This window comes from Vicia villosa, linkage group LG1 (assembly GCF_029867415.1).
Source record: "Vicia villosa cultivar HV-30 ecotype Madison, WI linkage group LG1, Vvil1.0, whole genome shotgun sequence".
NCBI classification, from domain to species: domain Eukaryota; kingdom Viridiplantae; phylum Streptophyta; class Magnoliopsida; order Fabales; family Fabaceae; genus Vicia; species Vicia villosa.
Genome location: NC_081180.1, coordinates 5,598,702 through 5,620,549, shown reverse-complemented (window position 1 = coordinate 5,620,549; position 21,848 = coordinate 5,598,702). Strand labels below are relative to the sequence as shown.

The 21,848-nt window shown below is 32.3% G+C and overlaps 2 protein-coding genes across 2 annotated transcripts; both read right to left on the bottom strand.

The window, feature by feature from the left end:
• Nucleotides 1-4,360: 4,360 nt before the first annotated feature.
• LOC131658286 (two-component response regulator ARR12-like) lies at nucleotides 4,361-6,550 on the bottom strand. The gene is made up of 6 exons (XM_058927783.1): nucleotides 6,412-6,550; nucleotides 6,092-6,247; nucleotides 5,839-5,993; nucleotides 5,508-5,724; nucleotides 5,341-5,417; nucleotides 4,361-5,230 (listed from the first exon to the last, which is right to left on the bottom strand). The coding sequence occupies exons 1-6, from the start codon at nucleotides 6,548-6,550 to the stop codon at nucleotides 4,361-4,363; spliced, it is 1,614 nt and encodes a 537-aa protein (XP_058783766.1).
• A 3,044-nt stretch (nucleotides 6,551-9,594) lies between these two features.
• Nucleotides 9,595-11,430, bottom strand: LOC131657634 (two-component response regulator ORR23-like). The gene is made up of 6 exons (XM_058927208.1): nucleotides 11,292-11,430; nucleotides 10,972-11,127; nucleotides 10,719-10,873; nucleotides 10,388-10,604; nucleotides 10,221-10,297; nucleotides 9,595-10,110 (listed from the first exon to the last, which is right to left on the bottom strand). Exons 1-6 carry the CDS (start codon nucleotides 11,428-11,430, stop codon nucleotides 9,595-9,597), a joined length of 1,260 nt encoding a protein of 419 aa, XP_058783191.1.
• Nucleotides 11,431-21,848: the final 10,418 nt, after the last annotated feature.

The window sequence follows — 21,848 nt, the reverse complement described above, 5'->3', positions numbered from 1 at the left end:
TGATAACATAATTTTGTATTTATACATTCATACACTATCAAATAACAACAAAACTCGTCATATTTTGACAACAATTTTCCATTTAATATGTAAAAATTAATTAGACAAAAGTGGAATATTAAACATAAAATAATAGCATAAAACAATATAAAAATTATTGTAACGAAACAAAAAAATAGAAGAGACGAAAGATTAGTGAAAGTGAAAAAGAAAAAAAGTGTTGAGAGATTAGAGAAGAAGATATGCAATAAAAACGAAACTGAAATACGGAACATTTACATAAAAATGAGAAGGGGAAAAAGAAAGAATATAAGAGAGTAGAGATTATAGAAGAAGAGGGAAGATGTATGTGGCAAAGAAGGTGCGATAATGTTATTAGAGATTATAGAAGATCGGGACTGAAATTATATGTGTAAGAATGAGAAAATTGTTCGTAATCATAATGCTAATGTATAATAAGTTTAAGTTTGGGTTGGATGTGAGTTAGTAAATTTTAGGTTGTAACATAGTGCGGTTTGATTCGATTTGGTTCGGTTTACAAAATACAAACCGCAAACCGAACCGTGCGGTTTAGTAAAAACTGACCCGAACTAATCCGAACCAAATGCGGTTTTTTGCGGTTTCGGTTTGGTTTGGTTTGGTTTGCGGTTTTCTATTGGGTTGGTTTGGTTTTGATCACCCCTACCAAGAAATGAGACTTCCTAGATACTTGAAGATATATCCATAAGTACTTCTTTTTTCAACTTTGTCTCCACACCAATTAGAGTCTGAATAACATTTCAACTTTGAATCAGATTTAGCACCAGAAGGGAATAAAACTCCATACCTCAGAATCCTTTAATATACTTAAGTATCTTGACAACAACTTGGTAATGTGACCACTTTGGTTTGTTTATAAACCTAATCACCATTCCAAGTGCATAACAAATATCGGGTCTGGTGTCATAGAGATATCTGAATGAGCCAACTAACTATTTGAAAATTGTAGCATCTACATCATCACCCTCAATATAGAATCCAGCTTGTGATTGATTTCAGCAGGTGTGATTGCAGACTTGCGATTTCTTAACTCAAATCTCTTCAAAAGCTCAAGTTCATATTTCAGTTCATGCAAAATTATACCTTTCTTAGAGCACAGAATCTCAATCCCTAAAAAAATATACACTGTTTCCTAAATCAGTCAACTCAAAATCATTCATTAACACCTTCTTGAACTTGACCATCTCATTTGAACAACTCCTTGTTAGCAATATGTTATCAACATAGAGACACATCCTAATCATATTGCTTTCAGAGGTATGCTGAACATAAAAACTCGATACTTTACCTCTCATTTTCTGAATCCTTGAAGCTTAAAAAATGAATCAATTTTCAGATTCCAAGCTCTAAGAGCTTGTTTAAGTCCTTACAAGAATTTATGCAACTTATACACGTCCCTTCCCGATTCTTTTTCACGAACCCATGAGGATGCGACACATAAACTTTCTCTTGTAAAGGATCATTCAAAAAAGAAAATTTCAAATCTAAATGCATTAGAGGTCAATTTCTATTAGGAGTTATAGCAATCACCAATCTGATTGTTTCATGTCTAGTTACAGACACAAACACCTCAAAGTAATTTAATCTGGATTTTGTAGAAATCCTCTATCTATTAACCTTGACACTGGTGACTTTTTTTATTCTTTGGAAGCTCAGTCAACTCCCAAGTCTTGTTTCTTTCTATAGCCTCAAATTCTTCTTTCATGGCCTTCAACTACACTTTCTTCTTGAGAGCTTCTTCAGTACTAAGTGGTTCAGAGTATACTAATGTGGCACACTGAATGATTTCTCTTTCACAGTCTATCTTAGTATCTCGCAACATGTCAAACTCTGCAAATCTTTTTGGTATTTTTCTGATTTTTGTGGCCTATGAACTTGTTTTGAATCTTCTTCAGATGCTAGAACAATATCAGATGCTAGACTACCTTTAAAAGTTCCACCTTCAGAGGTATGACCACCGTCAGAGGTTGGATTACCACCAGAGTCTGGATCATCATCAGAATTTGGATCAAAATCAGATTCACCTTATGAGTCTCCTTCATCTTTAGAGTTACCTTCAGACTCTGACTCATCTTCAGAGGCAAAATCCCCTTCAGAGGCAGGTCTTTCGCGACCGTTGTTATATGTGTTTTTTTGTAAGATGTGTTATTCATTAGATAAACCGCTCATTGTACGCCTAAATTTTCTTGCAACATTTGGAGGTCGGGAAACATCTCTGGTGTTATCATCAATGGTTGAGAGAGAGGTTGATTAGGTGGTCCGGCTTGACCAAGTGGTTGACTAGGTTGGTTTGGAAAGGATGAGTACTCCTTGAACGATTATCAGAGGAATCACGTTTCAGTTAGTTAGATCTAACGAAGAAATCACTAATTGTTTCTTTAGAAAAAATCCATTCGCTTTTGCTCTTATATGTTTTTCTTTACTTGTGATGCATAACTATTGGATCATCCAATCCTAAAGAAGAAGGAGGAAGAAAAGGTTTCCTTCTTGTTCAATCATTGAAACGACGGCAGTGGCCTTAGCAGCTCTATTGGACTTGGAATCAACCATAGTAAGAGTTGTCGAATTTTTGATTTCAGGTGAGGAGATCAATAGCTCGACGATTTGAGGTCTAGAGATTTGAGTCCTCGATATGAGAAAGAAGGTTTCTTATTTAAGTTTGTAGGAATCAAATGTCGATTCTCATAGACGGCGCTAGTGTTTCATGTAGGAACTAGAAATGTAAGATGAATCTGTGATTGACATTCGATGCAGTGCACTGGGCTTTCTGATACGGAAGTGCGTGGGTGTGTCTAAAAAAGTTAGCATTTCAACGTTCATGTCAGTGACAGAATGAAAAACGATGAATAATGAGAATGGATTTGAAATTCTTTGTAAAATAATGTCTTCTCTCTTTAAATAACAAAGAAGGTTATAACCACTTCATGTTGGAGACATTCTAATTGTTTTGGATGGTGTATGATGAGTTAGGGATTAGGATTATTTGTGCTCGATAGTACGAAAATCTTTTTTTTCCTGCACGTTATCCTCGATAATGTTCGACCTTGAGTCTCTCTTAATGAACTTATTTTGATATAACTATTCTTGTTTTTTTAGTCGGATCGCAATTCGGATTATATGATTGAACACCTATTATATTTTGAATTGTAAAATTTAAAATATATGATGGTTTTGAATGTATCTTTTCAAACAATTAAATTTTCAAGAACTTTACTCTAAATTTTAAAATTTGAGATACATTTTTGCTATTGTCGCAACAGTTGCGTTACATATTATGTAGGGTTTTGTTGACGGCAGTCCAAATCTAGCAACGAGCGTTTTCATTTTTTTTTTTTTTTTCAATTTCTTTCATGCATTCTAATATACTCATTATCCAAATGTATACTGTCATATCATTTTTAATATTAATTTCATTTTAAAAAATGATTTTAAATCAATTTATTCTAAAAATATCAGGACTCAATCAAAACCCAACTAGTACCTATAATAAATGGAAACCGATGGATTCTATAGTTTTTTTACCCTTTAGGATAGTTCTATAATTGTATTTTTGCCAAGTTCTACAATTATGATTAAATAGTTTGAATGAAGTTAAATTTGTAAATTTTCTTTCACTCAAATTAATATTTTTACTCTTTCAATTCAGATGTTGACTCCAACTTAATAATATGGACTTTTATTAGTTGAGTTAGAATTTGCAAACTTATAAATTAAATTTAATACTTCAGAAAATTATTGTATAATTTTACATCAATGTATAATTTAACAATTATGCTATTAAATAAAGCACCAACTAAATCTTTAAAATATTACTCTATTTTCAATAGAATTAAGTAGTGCTTAAATGTTAATTATTATTTTTACATAATTCAAAAACAAATTAATTTTTTTTGAAAGTTTTCTATTCTTTATTACAAAAATATTTTATTATTTTCTAAAAGGCTCATCTAAATTTTCAATTTTGTTCTTAAAATACTTAGGCAAGCCTTTTTGATATGTTGAGTTATAATGCAAGATGAATCCTTCAAAAATTAGTCTAAGAGAATAGAAAGAGATTTTTATTGTACTAAATAAACAAACATGCATAAAGAGATAGTTACAATTTTTTGAAATTTGCTTGTTAGCATATACTATTTCTACTAAGAAACAAAGTGATAAAAATATCTTCCATCCATAAACTAAGATTTGTAGCTTATAAAAAATATTAACATAATTTGAACATACTACCAAACTTCTACAAATGGTGCAGGTTATGTACTACCCTATGAATCAACTGCAAAATAACATACTTATATGAAATAATTCACTTATTTTAAGTGTTTTAACTTAAATATATGTCGTCCAAGGACACGCAACCTTTGTCGAAGAAGCCTGGTTGTAGAGACAACATTTGATTATAGAAGCAATCATCATTTGAATTCATAGCTTCTGGATCTGTATAGAATTTCTCCGTTTCCGGCATCTGAGTGATTAGTAGGCTATCGGGTTTGGCTAGAGACGGAGCAGAATCGAAAGGATTGATCATAGATTGAGATTCTGTTTTCATATCTGCAACTCCAAGTGAATCCAAAGTGTTGTTCGGAGATTGTGTTTTCACAACGACCGAATCCAAAGTGTTGTTCAAAGATTGTTCTAAGTTATGTGTCAATGGTTGATTGCTTGGGATGCAAGAAAAGGAACTGCTATTTACATTATAGGTTACTGGATGATGAATGCTTGGGACGCAAGAAACCAAACTGCTATTTGCATTATTAACCGCAACTTTAAAGCCTTGGAAGCTTGAAGAAGCTGCAAAACCCTTCGGATCCTCAATTGAGCTTAACTTCGAATAACCAGTTCGATAATTATTTTGCTGAAATTGATTCGTCCCAGTTGATGTTCGAAAGTCCGGTGAGAAACTCAACCTTTCATTTGAAGAAACCACTGGCATCTGGAAACAATTAATGTTGTTCCGTGACTGATACGAAGGCACCGATCCATAACTCGTCCTTCTGAAGTTCAATGCAGATGGCGTGTTTAGCCGACAGACTAATTGACCGGATCCATACGATGGTGATGCATATGATGGTAATGCGCTGTTTATAAACCTTCTTCCACCTACTGAACCCTTTTGCAAATAAGGACTAGTAGAATCCAATGTAGCATCAGTTCTAAACAGTTTATCTGATCTTTTGAGGCTCAATCTGAATTTCTGCAATCCAAGATAAGATCAAGTTATTACGGTATAAAAAAGGCGGTGACGACATTTTAACCATAAACCAGTATGAATTTTTTTGACATAATTGAAGTTAGAATTTGTACCTGCAAATGACTAGCGACATTCTCCCTCGTAAGCCCTTCGATATTCATTAATTCGAGTATTTTCTTAGGATATGCCTCTGCAATAACAGTTAAAAAAAACTACATATTAGGATCAGATCAATAACATTCATAAACTTAGCAAGATAAAAAGATTGACATAAACTTACTGTCAAAACCAAGCTGATTCACTGCAACGACAAATTTGTTATGCAACTCATTATCCCAAACGAAACGAGGCTTCTTCTCGGTAGATCCATCCGTATCATTATCTTCCTCAGAATCGCTTCGATCTTTTCTTTTTCGTCCTGGAATTTGATCCTTCTCAGCAACATTTTGATCAGATGTTGTATCAGGACTACATACCCTAGCAACATCGCCGATTTTCTCCTCATTATTCTCACCAGAAACCTTTTTCTCCTCATTATTAGCACCAGAAACTTTTTTCTCCGTATTATTGTCACCAGAAACTTTTTTCTCCTCATTCTTAGCACCAGAAACTTTTTTCTGCAGATCTTTTCCATCAATCTTCTTTCTCACAACATGTTGCCAAATAGTCTTCACCTCTTCCATTCGTATCGGTTTCAATATATAATCACTCGCACCGTTCATCACACCTTTCATCACGCTTTCCGTATCACCATGCCCCGACAACACTATGAATAATCACATACACAGAAACAATTAATCACATGAACATAAAAATCAAATAATCATACATGTTAAAACAAAGGTGTATGAATCATGAACTTACTGATAAAAGGTAGATCCATCTCAAGTTGTCCAGCTTGCTTCAGAAGCTTGAATCCATCCATCTCAGGCATGTTAACGTCACAAATAACCAAATCAAACATATCTTTATTCTCCCTCAACATTTCCAATGCTTTCACCGAATCCGTAGTTGTAGTAACTGCAACAAACAAGAACAACTAGGTCAATAAAACAGTAATCTTTAAATCTTTATCAAGAATCAAGAAAATATCAACTTCATGAGAACTGAAACAAGAACAAACATGTGCTAGGGTTACAAACATTTCTTAGGGTTATGGTGAAGAAGGTTAACGATTAACGAACCTTTATAGTGGCATTTGAGAAGCATATTCTCCAACAGTTTCAAACAAACTAGACTATCATCAACGGCAAGAACATGCATTCCGACAGGAAAAAGTTCATGAAGAACATCTTCACAGACCAAACCCTTGTCGGAAACCATGATGAAGAACAAGATTGAAACAAAGAAAGAAAGACAGAAAATAAGTTGAGAATTTTTTCTTTCTTAAAAGTGAACAAGTTTGGTTATTGTATCCGATAATAGTATTGTGAGTATTTATGGAAATATATTATTTCATGATTTGATTTGATACTTTCCAAAATTATTTATTAGTTAATTTTCAAGTAATGATTTTTATTAATTAATACTATAAAAAAAAGAGTTCCGAGTTTAGCTCAATCACTGAGATAAATATACTTAATGCTTCTTTAGGTTTAATAAGGCATTTATGGACATTAATTACATTATTTATTTATTTGTGTAATAATTAATATAGTTTTTTTTTCACCAACTCATCATGTATTACTCCAAAAATTACTACATTATGATGAAATTTTTTTACTTACTATATTTATGTATTAAATTTATTTATAAAAAATGAGTTGAAATAAAAATTGTTCAAACTTAATTCCAAAACAAATCTTTCAATGTTGTTATAATGATCGAAAATAATATCCTTCAAATATTTGATTTCCTTGCATTTAATAAATAATATATTTTACTTCACTGTCTAAAAAATATAGTATGTGTTATTTTCTTGTAGTAGTCCCAAAAAACATCTTTGAAACTTTTTTTTTTTTTAAATCACAAAAAAAGTATAACCCACAAATCTCGTAAACCTATATCTGAAAAGCGAATATATTATTTTGATTGAATTGTGTATTCTATTAAAAAAATCTAATTTATTGAATAATTTATATTATTTTCCTTCAAATATGGTTCTAAAATTGTATAATCCTTCAATCACCTATAATTTCCGATTTTTTTGCAAAATAATATCTTTTAAATATTCTACACTGTATAAAAAATATATTTTATATTTTCTTTGAATCTTGTAATCTACACTGTATTTTATATTTTCTTTGAATCTTGTAATCTATTGTGTATTTAGTTTTTCAAAATTATTTTGATATTTTATATCTCCTATCTCCTTCAAACAAAAAAAATATTAGTTGAGTAAAAAAAAACTCATTCAAACAACATATCTTTTTCTTAAATGTTTTGTTTTGTTCTTTTTTGGACACAATAATGTTTTTTTTTGTTTTTTTATTGTTCAATTAATATTATCCATGGCTAGATAAAATTTCAATATAAATAAATTATTTATAGTTTTTAATCCGGATAAAACTTTTTTTCAAACAATAATAGTCTTTTATAAATTTTTTCTTTACAATTTAGTTTTACTTGTTAGAAAACTACACAAGTAACATTATATAAAAGCTAAAAATAAAATATTTTTTGGGATAACTATATACTTTGTCTTTATAAAGATATTATATAATTTATGTGTAGTTTATCTATAAAATGTTATGTTTAACTTTTTTAACAATGAAGAATAAATTTATTGACAGAAAATTTCTAATAGATCATAAGAAAAAATTAAGAAATAAAACTATTTTCTAACTATAGAGATAGTATTTACCCTATCACATGACATTAAAACTTTAGGTGTATTTTAATATTAGTGTTCCCCTCAATTAAATCAAACTTGGAGAACATTAACTTAATATTATCTGGAGACTTATTTATGAGCAGACGTTTTCTGTTTAATGTATATAAATAATTTACATATATTTATTGATGAAGTTAATTTTTCTTAATTCATAAAAGAGAACAATATAATATATATATATATGAGGAGAGATCAAATTACACCCGAAGAGTTACACCACGAGTTACACTCGTTCAATAACTACATCTCGAAATAATATTTTTTAAATTCAACCGTTGGATTGAAACATAATATCATATAGATGATACCTATAAAGTTTGAGCTTAATCTATAATGATTTACTATATCATCAAGATATCCAAAGATTAAGGTTGATGATATAGTAAATCATTATAGATTAAGCTCAAACTTTATAGGAATGATCTATATGATATTATGTTTCAATCCAACGGTTGAATTTAAAAAATATTATTTCGAGATGTAGTTATTGAAGGAGTGTAACTTGTGGTGTAACTCTTCGGGTGTAATTTGATCCCTCCTATATATATATATATATATATATATATATATATATATATATATATATATATATATATATATATATATATATATATATATATATATATATATATATATATATATATATATATATATATATATATATATATATATATATAATTTATATAAATTTCTAATAGATTCTTTAATTATATTTATGTTTTCAATAATTTACATAAACACTTAAAATATTATAAAATGGACAAAATTTAGGTACAATTCTTTAGGCATGGTTCTTACTATTTTTCAATGAAAATATGACAAATATACATAAATATGATTTAATGAGTGAAAATAGGAGAAATTTGCATACATGTAAGAGGAAATTATATCATTGTCATATTTTGATTGGAAAATAGTAAGAATCACACCTAAAGAATTGTACATAAATTTTGTCCTTATAAAATTATCTATTAGTCCAAATAAATATTTAAATATAAACTATAAAATTATTTCTTTTAAAAAATAATAAGTTCAAAACAATTATTGTTTCTAAAAAAAAAAAAATACTGTTAAACCTAAACGAAGTAGTGAAACCATAGTTGAAAATTAACAATAAAAATAACAAAAATGATTGACATATTCACGAAGAAAAGAGACTAAAACTCCTAAATTTAATAGTATGTTCTTTTTTTTTTCTTCAATTTTTTTCTAAAATTCAAACCTCATGTTCAAGTTGGAATAGCAACAACTCTTTCTTTAGTTTTTTAATCAATACTATATATTAAACGAAAGAAGAAAAAAAAGTGTAAAGAGGAGTGGACAAACACCAAAACCCTATAAAAACAAAAGCGGAGAAAAAAAAAACTAAAACGGATATATTGCAAACAACATGAGGGGCTACCTTGAGTCTTTTGCTCATCTCATGTTGTTTCAATTGTTCTTCCTCTTTTTTGAGACCACCAATTGAAATGGTTGACTAGTGCTTCTATTTAGATCAACAATCTAATCTTTCCGAGTCATGTTAGAGCATAACTCAGTTAGAAGCTTCATAGTCTGCTACTGGATGATGAATGCTTGGGACGCAAGAAACCAAACTGCTATTTGCATTATTAACCGCAACTTTAAAGCCTTGGAAGCTTGAAGAAGCTGCAAAACCCTTCGGATCCTCAATTGAGCTTAACTTCGAATAACCAGTTCGATAATTATTTTGCTGAAATTGATTCGTCCCAGTTGATGTTCGAAAGTCCGGTGAGAAACTCAACCTTTCATTTGAAGAAACCACTGGCATCTGGAAACAATTAATGTTGTTCCGTGACTGATACGAAGGCACCGATCCATAACTCGTCCTTCTGAAGTTCAATGCAGATGGCGTGTTTAGCCGACAGACTAATTGACCGGATCCATACGATGGTGATGCATATGATGGTAATGCGCTGTTTATAAACCTTCTTCCACCTACTGAACCCTTTTGCAAATAAGGACTAGTAGAATCCAATGTAGCATCAGTTCTAAACAGTTTATCTGATCTTTTGAGGCTCAATCTGAATTTCTGCAATCCAAGATAAGATCAAGTTATTACGGTATAAAAAAGGCGGTGACGACATTTTAACCATAAACCAGTATGAATTTTTTTGACATAATTGAAGTTAGAATTTGTACCTGCAAATGACTAGCGACATTCTCCCTCGTAAGCCCTTCGATATTCATTAATTCGAGTATTTTCTTAGGATATGCCTCTGCAATAACAGTTAAAAAAAACTACATATTAGGATCAGATCAATAACATTCATAAACTTAGCAAGATAAAAAGATTGACATAAACTTACTGTCAAAACCAAGCTGATTCACTGCAACGACAAATTTGTTATGCAACTCATTATCCCAAACGAAACGAGGCTTCTTCTCGGTAGATCCATCCGTATCATTATCTTCCTCAGAATCGCTTCGATCTTTTCTTTTTCGTCCTGGAATTTGATCCTTCTCAGCAACATTTTGATCAGATGTTGTATCAGGACTACATACCCTAGCAACATCGCCGATTTTCTCCTCATTATTCTCACCAGAAACCTTTTTCTCCTCATTATTAGCACCAGAAACTTTTTTCTCCGTATTATTGTCACCAGAAACTTTTTTCTCCTCATTCTTAGCACCAGAAACTTTTTTCTGCAGATCTTTTCCATCAATCTTCTTTCTCACAACATGTTGCCAAATAGTCTTCACCTCTTCCATTCGTATCGGTTTCAATATATAATCACTCGCACCGTTCATCACACCTTTCATCACGCTTTCCGTATCACCATGCCCCGACAACACTATGAATAATCACATACACAGAAACAATTAATCACATGAACATAAAAATCAAATAATCATACATGTTAAAACAAAGGTGTATGAATCATGAACTTACTGATAAAAGGTAGATCCATCTCAAGTTGTCCAGCTTGCTTCAGAAGCTTGAATCCATCCATCTCAGGCATGTTAACGTCACAAATAACCAAATCAAACATATCTTTATTCTCCCTCAACATTTCCAATGCTTTCACCGAATCCGTAGTTGTAGTAACTGCAACAAACAAGAACAACTAGGTCAATAAAACAGTAATCTTTAAATCTTTATCAAGAATCAAGAAAATATCAACTTCATGAGAACTGAAACAAGAACAAACATGTGCTAGGGTTACAAACATTTCTTAGGGTTATGGTGAAGAAGGTTAACGATTAACGAACCTTTATAGTGGCATTTGAGAAGCATATTCTCCAACAGTTTCAAACAAACTAGACTATCATCAACGGCAAGAACATGCATTCCGACAGGAAAAAGTTCATGAAGAACATCTTCACAGACCAAACCCTTGTCGGAAACCATGATGAAGAACAAGATTGAAACAAAGAAAGAAAGACAGAAAATAAGTTGAGAATTTTTTCTTTCTTAAAAGTGAACAAGTTTGGTTATTGTATCCGATAATAGTATTGTGAGTATTTATGGAAATATATTATTTCATGATTTGATTTGATACTTTCCAAAATTATTTATTAGTTAATTTTCAAGTAATGATTTTTATTAATTAATACTATAAAAAAAAGAGTTCCGAGTTTAGCTCAATCACTGAGATAAATATACTTAATGCTTCTTTAGGTTTAATAAGGCATTTATGGACATTAATTACATTATTTATTTATTTGTGTAATAATTAATATAGTTTTTTTTTCACCAACTCATCATGTATTACTCCAAAAATTACTACATTATGATGAAATTTTTTTACTTACTATATTTATGTATTAAATTTATTTATAAAAAATGAGTTGAAATAAAAATTGTTCAAACTTAATTCCAAAACAAATCTTTCAATGTTGTTATAATGATCGAAAATAATATCCTTCAAATATTTGATTTCCTTGCATTTAATAAATAATATATTTTACTTCACTGTCTAAAAAATATAGTATGTGTTATTTTCTTGTAGTAGTCCCAAAAAACATCTTTGAAACTTTTTTTTTTTTTAAATCACAAAAAAAGTATAACCCACAAATCTCGTAAACCTATATCTGAAAAGCGAATATATTATTTTGATTGAATTGTGTATTCTATTAAAAAAATCTAATTTATTGAATAATTTATATTATTTTCCTTCAAATATGGTTCTAAAATTGTATAATCCTTCAATCACCTATAATTTCCGATTTTTTTGCAAAATAATATCTTTTAAATATTCTACACTGTATAAAAAATATATTTTATATTTTCTTTGAATCTTGTAATCTACACTGTATTTTATATTTTCTTTGAATCTTGTAATCTATTGTGTATTTAGTTTTTCAAAATTATTTTGATATTTTATATCTCCTATCTCCTTCAAACAAAAAAAATATTAGTTGAGTAAAAAAAAACTCATTCAAACAACATATCTTTTTCTTAAATGTTTTGTTTTGTTCTTTTTTGGACACAATAATGTTTTTTTTTGTTTTTTTATTGTTCAATTAATATTATCCATGGCTAGATAAAATTTCAATATAAATAAATTATTTATAGTTTTTAATCCGGATAAAACTTTTTTTCAAACAATAATAGTCTTTTATAAATTTTTTCTTTACAATTTAGTTTTACTTGTTAGAAAACTACACAAGTAACATTATATAAAAGCTAAAAATAAAATATTTTTTGGGATAACTATATACTTTGTCTTTATAAAGATATTATATAATTTATGTGTAGTTTATCTATAAAATGTTATGTTTAACTTTTTTAACAATGAAGAATAAATTTATTGACAGAAAATTTCTAATAGATCATAAGAAAAAATTAAGAAATAAAACTATTTTCTAACTATAGAGATAGTATTTACCCTATCACATGACATTAAAACTTTAGGTGTATTTTAATATTAGTGTTCCCCTCAATTAAATCAAACTTGGAGAACATTAACTTAATATTATCTGGAGACTTATTTATGAGCAGACGTTTTCTGTTTAATGTATATAAATAATTTACATATATTTATTGATGAAGTTAATTTTTCTTAATTCATAAAAGAGAACAATATAATATATATATATATGAGGAGAGATCAAATTACACCCGAAGAGTTACACCACGAGTTACACTCGTTCAATAACTACATCTCGAAATAATATTTTTTAAATTCAACCGTTGGATTGAAACATAATATCATATAGATGATACCTATAAAGTTTGAGCTTAATCTATAATGATTTACTATATCATCAAGATATCCAAAGATTAAGGTTGATGATATAGTAAATCATTATAGATTAAGCTCAAACTTTATAGGAATGATCTATATGATATTATGTTTCAATCCAACGGTTGAATTTAAAAAATATTATTTCGAGATGTAGTTATTGAAGGAGTGTAACTTGTGGTGTAACTCTTCGGGTGTAATTTGATCCCTCCTATATATATATATATATATATATATATATATATATATATATATATATATATATATATATATATATATATATATATATATATATATATATATATATATATATATATATATATATATATATATAATTTATATAAATTTCTAATAGATTCTTTAATTATATTTATGTTTTCAATAATTTACATAAACACTTAAAATATTATAAAATGGACAAAATTTAGGTACAATTCTTTAGGCATGGTTCTTACTATTTTTCAATGAAAATATGACAAATATACATAAATATGATTTAATGAGTGAAAATAGGAGAAATTTGCATACATGTAAGAGGAAATTATATCATTGTCATATTTTGATTGGAAAATAGTAAGAATCACACCTAAAGAATTGTACATAAATTTTGTCCTTATAAAATTATCTATTAGTCCAAATAAATATTTAAATATAAACTATAAAATTATTTCTTTTAAAAAATAATAAGTTCAAAACAATTATTGTTTCTAAAAAAAAAAAAATACTGTTAAACCTAAACGAAGTAGTGAAACCATAGTTGAAAATTAACAATAAAAATAACAAAAATGATTGACATATTCACGAAGAAAAGAGACTAAAACTCCTAAATTTAATAGTATGTTCTTTTTTTTTTCTTCAATTTTTTTCTAAAATTCAAACCTCATGTTCAAGTTGGAATAGCAACAACTCTTTCTTTAGTTTTTTAATCAATACTATATATTAAACGAAAGAAGAAAAAAAAGTGTAAAGAGGAGTGGACAAACACCAAAACCCTATAAAAACAAAAGCGGAGAAAAAAAAAACTAAAACGGATATATTGCAAACAACATGAGGGGCTACCTTGAGTCTTTTGCTCATCTCATGTTGTTTCAATTGTTCTTCCTCTTTTTTGAGACCACCAATTGAAATGGTTGACTAGTGCTTCTATTTAGATCAACAATCTAATCTTTCCGAGTCATGTTAGAGCATAACTCAGTTAGAAGCTTCATAGTCTGCTAGACCTCTTTAGAAACAAGCCTTAAAACTCGCGTGTGTCATACCCCAAAATTTGCCCATGCTATTTTCCATACACAAAATCAAATCAAAACACAAAGCTCAAGAACACCTTCATATGACAAATATTGAGAGAGTTATGCCTTGCACAAGTTGGGCGATTTTGAGGAAATGCACTTAATACAACATGGAGAAATTTGATGTTTTGAATCTTTGGGCCTAAATTTTGGATTCTAAACAAGACCATGAGCCTTTAAAATACATTTCAATTAATTACTTTATTTTATAATATTTTTTGTTATTTATTTGAATTTTAATTCATTTAAATAATAATAAAACATTATAAAATATAGAAAATTAATTTTAATCAAAAGATTTGTTCCCCAATCAAATCCAATCATCCAAACATCATGATATTGACCAAATTTCGTGATTGAAGGGATTGGAAAGAGAGAGATACACATTAGGGCAAAAAATAGAAAGATTCATATCTTATTTTGTCAAAATCTCAAGTGATCAAAAGACTCAAGTCCAAGCCCACACAAAACCCTAAATGATCCTTATAAATACTCATAACATGAGCAGCAGAGGGGAGGACGAAAATTGGTGGACAAATAAGGGTTTCCAAAGAAGCAAAATCTCAAAGAAAAGTGTGGATTTCGTGTGCTCTCTCCAAACAATTTAAGAACCTGTAGATCATTCAAACATCTTCACAAGGTGGTATAAGGTAATTTTGATACATTAGAAACGTCTCATGCTGCCCATAATGAATACTCCATGATCGACATATTCATGGTGGTTTCTTTAAAATTCGTTTTTCATGTATCACGATGTATAAATGTGTTTTGATGAGTTTGTTGAGTATATGACATGTGCTAAGGAAGATTAGGGCCTTCACTTTGAAGCTTTCACGTGTAGACCATGTGATGCCATTGTTAGGGTTCCATGGAGGAAAGCTCTCGGATTCCACATTCCAGGCTGTATTAGCGCAAACCGGTTGCACCATTGGACTCGCAGCCATCCAATTAGTAGAACTGGGTCGTTTGTTTTCGTTGTTTGGCTTTTGTTTTTGCAGGTTGTGATTCGTCCAGAATTTGCAGGGAAATCCGCAACAAAATCGGAAGCAGAATTCGCAATAAAATTCGCAGGTCCAAAGGTAGGAGGTGATGAACAGTAACGCATGGGGCTCCTTGACTTCCACGCAGGCCACTTTGCCGTCTCGGTATTGGCCAGTCAATGCATGAGCTTCCTCTCTCCACGCGTGTCCTCTTGCCGTTCGCCAGTCAACGAAACCTCTTCCTCTCTCTTGCTGCAATTGGTCTACAATAAACCAGGGGGGCCCACATTGACTGGTTTTTGACTTGGACATTATTTCGTTTGTATTTTCTATATAATAACTTACGCCCTATATATTATCAAGTTGATATTCTGGCACAGGTGGAAGAGAAAGAACGTTGGCAACTAATACATCCTGGGTTCGAACCTCATGAGGGTTCATTTATTTTTTTAACAATATGTGCGCACAAACTCTTTGGCAGATCCAGTACATTCAGATTTCTCACGTACACCATGCGCCTCCACCTACCAGCCAACAGATCATCAGCACTCTAGATCCGGCGTCCTAGAATTGAGGGTGTATACCATGATCTCCAGCCTCAGCACACATGATCAGAGCTACGTTTTCTTTTCTAATTTTCTTTTACATAATTCTCGGTTTTTAATTGTTTTCTTTTCCTTTTATTAATTATTCTTTATTTTCCTTAAAAATATTTTATTTACTAAATAATAGTGTTTTGATAATTATATATTTTTTAAAATCGAAATTTCGATTTTTCTTATAACATTAAAAATAATAATTGTTTTTTTAAAACTAATAATGATTTTTGGGTAATAATACAATTTTAATTTTGCCCTCAAACCCTGATTTCAGCATGATAACTAATCATTGTCATTGGTAGGTGTTGTACGTTAACCTTAGTTAAATTCTGTCCCTTTTGGGGTTTGTCTTGCCATTTTTGCCTAAATTATTACTATTGGGATCACTCATACACTAAAACAAATTCTCTTATTTGTGCAAATATTTTCAGGGTTAGCCAAGATCTTCCGACTACGCGCCATGCCAATCAAGAAGCTAAGTTTCTAAACCTTTGTTATTTATTTATTTCGTTTTAATATTATTTTAATTTTTATTTTGCCAGTTAGGATCTATTTTCAAATGCCCATGAATCTCTCCTACACTCACTACTTTCTTTTCCTTTGTCAATTCTCCAAATGGTCAGGGTCAATGCTTCTCATGCTCAAGGCAAAACTCTGCCCATCAACCTTCATTAATCGAAGCTAAAGGTTCGTCGAGTTACCAAAGCTACGGATATTGGTAACCCTAAACCTTAACCTTGATATTTTTCTTCGTTTATTATTACTTATGTCAAACCCTTTTAAGGGATCCGCTGGTTTCTTATTCCCTTCCCCCACTATTATGTAACTGTTTCCTGGTTGTATTGTTTGGCCTTGAAGGCACTTAATCTGTCATATTTATTTTACTGCGTGGTTAGTAATATAGGGAGTGACAAGACTAATTAATCAAACGTTAGATCACTAACTATACAAGATAAATGTAATCGAAGTTAACCACGTGATTGTTGCACCCACACACCTTTAGGGTAATCCCTCTGGTTGCCTTTGTTGCCTGTTGCCTTGTTGCCTTTAATTGTACTAAATAGTCAAAGCCCCTCGATTCCGAGGATACCTAAGCAAAACAAACGTTGCCCTCAGTTCATTATCATCAAGTCTGTCCCTCGATGTTGCCTTATAAGATGATTGTCCAATTGCTAAGGTATCCTCGCATGATGCCTAAAAAGATTAATGACTATTATATCCTTCCCTTAGACTACCTGCCCTCTTTATGGCATGGGACAGTCTTATGGCGAACGATTACTCGATGACCCTTCAACCTCCAAACGAAAGGCTTCCTGCCCTCTTATGGCCAGGATAGACCCTTTCATTCTGAAAGGCTAAAAAGAGACCTATCATCTGAGTTTAAGGTAATTGCCCCTAATTGCCTTGCAATGCTCAAACTTTCATTATATTCTTTCTCATAATTTTTCAAAAGGGCAACGTGTCCCTATCTCTTTCATCTACATTTTCTAAACAAACGAGCAAGCAAAGCAATTAAGAGCCCATGGAAAACCATGGATGCAAAGGGTGCCTTACACCTTCCCTTTGCATAAATTACCCCCCGAACTTAGATTTCTTTAAAAAGGTTTTTTTCTGTTTCTTTTTGCCTTTCCGAATTTGTTTGGATAAAATAAAAGTCGGTGGCGACTCTTGCTTACCGCGACATTTCGATTAAAAGTCAGTTCACCGTATTACAGAACTGGCGACTCTGCTGGGGACCAAATTTCGATAAAAGAGGGGTTACCTTAAAAGTTTAGGAATCACATAATTGTTTTCTATTGTTTGCTTTGTTTGTTTTATTTTTCAGGGGCGTTTTGGGAAAATTGAAGGACGAATCCTATTCCCGGATTCAAGAACACCTAAGTTTAGGAGTGGCATAGTCATGGAGACCCCCCTTGTGCATGCTTGGGGTTGGTCAAAATGAAGTTCACACTTGAGTTAGGCCTCCACTGGTTATTGTGTACCTCTTTTGCATGAGAGAGGTTTATGCATGTATCTTTGGGTGCGCCGGAGCTCAAGGACCTTTAGTAACCCTTAACCCATCTTAACTTTTAGGAACGTAGTGGGGGGGCTATTCTTGGTGCATGCCAAGTTATGGTCGCTACCCGATACTACAGCTCAGATAGGTTTCTTCCTAAAGTATCATTGCGTGGTATGCATGTACCATGTTCGAGGGTGCTTTAGAGGGGGCTGACAATTCTGGGTCACTTGGTAGAACCCGTTGCTGAAATCTCCTTATCCATAGAAATACCCTTGGGAAGGACACCTGATCAGACTCCATGCAAGCCTTAAGCCAAAAATTGTGTGACTTGTGTGACTTGCGTGACTTGTTTGTGTTTGCTACTAACCTTCATTTTCTCGTAGGTTTTGTTGAGAGGACCTGTTTGTCCTTACTATCTCACACTATGACTAATGAACTGCATTCGCATGAAATCATGACATCATGACGTCATAACATTGCATGTTTACTAACCCTTTCAAAGATCTTAGGGATTTAGGGCGCACAATTTCAGGTACTCTTATCAAGGACCGAATTCTTAATCAAGGGGCAAGAGGATTTATTTTCCTCTGGCCACATACCTTCCAACTCAGAGACTTAGTACCTATCAAGGGGCAAGAGGATTTATTTTCCTCTAGCCATACTCCTTCAAATTCAGAAGTATCCCGAATCAGAGGCTATGACCCACTGGATATGGCGAGCTTGATTCTCAAAGACATTCAAAGACAAAAGTCAGAATTCTTCAGACAAAGACGCAACCAGATCATTTTCTAATATTGCTAACTAAATTCCTTAAAGATCCTTGAAAACATTTCATTTGCATTCATAACATCGCATATTTCTAACTGTGTTTTCAGGCTCCGCCTCGACAATCATTCCTCTCAGATATAATCGAGCTGGAAATTCATTCTGACAAGCCCTTTTACATTCCAAAACTTCGTCAAATAACTCATCAACTCTAACAAGCAAGCATTCTCTATCAGATATGGTCTAATGTACGACCCGTTCCGGTATTCCCTATCAGACATGGTCCAATGTATGACCCGTTCCGGTATCTTCAGTCAGATATGGTCTAATGTATGACTCGTTCTGGCATTATTCATCAGATATGGTCTAATGTATGACTCGTTCTGACATTCCCCTTCAGATATGGTTTAATGAATAACTCGTTCTGATATCCTTCAACAGATATAGTCCAATGTATGACTCGTTCTGACATTCCAACAGATATGGTCTAACGTACGACTCGTTCTGCTATTCCTCAACAGATATAGTCTAATGTATGGCTCGTTCTGATATTCCTCCTCAGATATGGTCTAATGTATGACTCGTTCTGACACTCCTCTACAGATATGGTCTAAAGCATGACCCGTTCTGGTCTTCTCAATCAGATACACATTCCGGAAGCTCGAACCCCGGATGCTCTGAATCTCTACACCAAGTTCCACAACAACGAAGAAAGCCAGACGTACCTAAGCGTCAATTCACCGAGATCAATATGTCATTGGCTCAAGCATTACAACATCCATTGAAGATCGAATTGATTACTCTGAGGGACCCTCCTAAGAATGCTAACACCTCCACTCATGGCTATAAACTCAATGCGAGGTGCGCGTATCATTCCAACATTCCTGGACATTACAAAAACAATTGCTGGACATTGAGGAATAAGATTCAAGATCTGATCCACGACGGAGAAATCAAATCCAACCCTCCTGAAAACTCCTGTGGTGATCACCGCTCCTATGCCTAGTCATGACAAGACTGATTGACGTCTAGACGGACGAACTTTTGGATCATTAGATCTACTTTCATTTGCAATTTCTTTTTTTGTTTGTTTAAACATTCGACTTATGATAGACATTATCTGTTTTAATAATCATCATCAGTGAACTGCATATGTTTGTCTTGAGTAATTTATTTCGCTATCACTCATTTTAAATTATGTATTTACTTTGCATATGTTTTATGATACTCAATTCCTGCTAAAGCTGTAAGCCTTTTGAGGGAGGATGACGAAAATGATACCGCAACCTCATACAATATGCTTTTGAACAGACTATGCTGACGATGTACAGACATTGTTTCAATTCCTAAACAGTGGAGATATAAGGATGTTAATCCCTCGTCAACCCCTTTGAGCCTAAGGAGTAGAAGTTTTCTTTCTTGCACAATTTAAAACCCTTGATCATAACCTGGGGCAGGGTAGTTCTCAGTTAATTTGGCTGTGCATTCTATTTTAAGAGAATCATTCAGTACACCTTTCAACAAAGGTTTCAATCACAAGCGTTCATCCGCACACATTAAAGAAGTGTTGGAGAGGTCAATCAAAAGACAATGATGGTTCATCAATCATCAAACAAGGCAGTCAATATCTTTCAAAATGAAAAAAAATGAAAAAACATATATACAAAAAAGGCATGCTAAGTCAAAAATCAAAAAGATGACTTAGGCAAAAATCAAGGCATCCCGCTGACTGTAAGCTCAAAAGAGACAGTTCAGGCAAAAGTTAGGGATATAAAAAAGATGAAAAAATAAGAACAAATTCTTAAACAACACAATGTTGTGGCTACCAAAAGGAAGAAGTAACTGCCATCTCAAAAGTGCTCTCTGCTTGTGAGCCATCGTCATTATCAAAGGTGCAAATCCAAAAGTCTCTTGGAACCTGAATGCATAAGTCGAATTAACTGAGATTAGGACTGAAGATCATCACGAAGAGGGGTGGGTACAATCAAATTTTGAGCCATTATCCTTTGTTTCTTAAACCGTGAACCAAGCCACATTACAACCCTCGAAAGTCCTAACTGAAGCATGGTTAGTTCGAAAGCATACTGTCACAACAAAGGTATCCTGACTCCTTAAGGTTTACCACAAATGCTGAGTCGATATTTCGTTTTTACGAGCATCATGTTTTTACAAACCTCAGGTTGTTACAAATACCATGTTTTTACAAATATCACGCTCTCACATCTCTTATTTAATGTTTTTTCGAAAACTCAAGACAAACATATGCATTGCATCTCATGAATTCATTATTAAACATATTCTGCTACATAATTTCAAATGTTAGCATCAGAAAGAGTTTGCACAGGGTACAACTAAATGATTAGAAGTTATCCCGATAGACAAGATTACTCCGAGAAGCAATGTCTCCTACGTATACAAGGGGCATGGCACGCTTCACCCAATCAATCTAGGGAAGTCAAGTCAGGATTCCAAGAATCTCTCAAAAAAAAGCCAATCAATCAGGGGCAATCAGGTCAAGATTCAAAGAATCTCTCAAATGCCAAACAATCAAAGGCATACATCCCAAGTGGGTTTCAAACCATTTCTCGATCAATCTGGGGCAATCAAGTCGATATTTTGAGAAATCTCTCAAGGATGCCAAAAAGCAACCAGGGCCATGCATCCAAATAGATCTGAAACTACTTCCCAACCAACATGGGATAATGTCTTTGGCCTATGATTACCAGGGGCATGTCGCCCGTAGTAAACATCTCATAAAGTCCTCGCGAGGCGAATCTTTCCAAAGTTCCTGCTAACTGGGGCAAATCTATGCAAGTCCAAATTCAACATCTTGATCAATACTCAGTGGCGTGTCCTGAATCAAGTAGTAAGTTACTATGATACTAGGGGCAACTTTCAAGACACCCATGTCTCCCCACAGAGCCAGGTTCACAAAACCACCTCCCCACA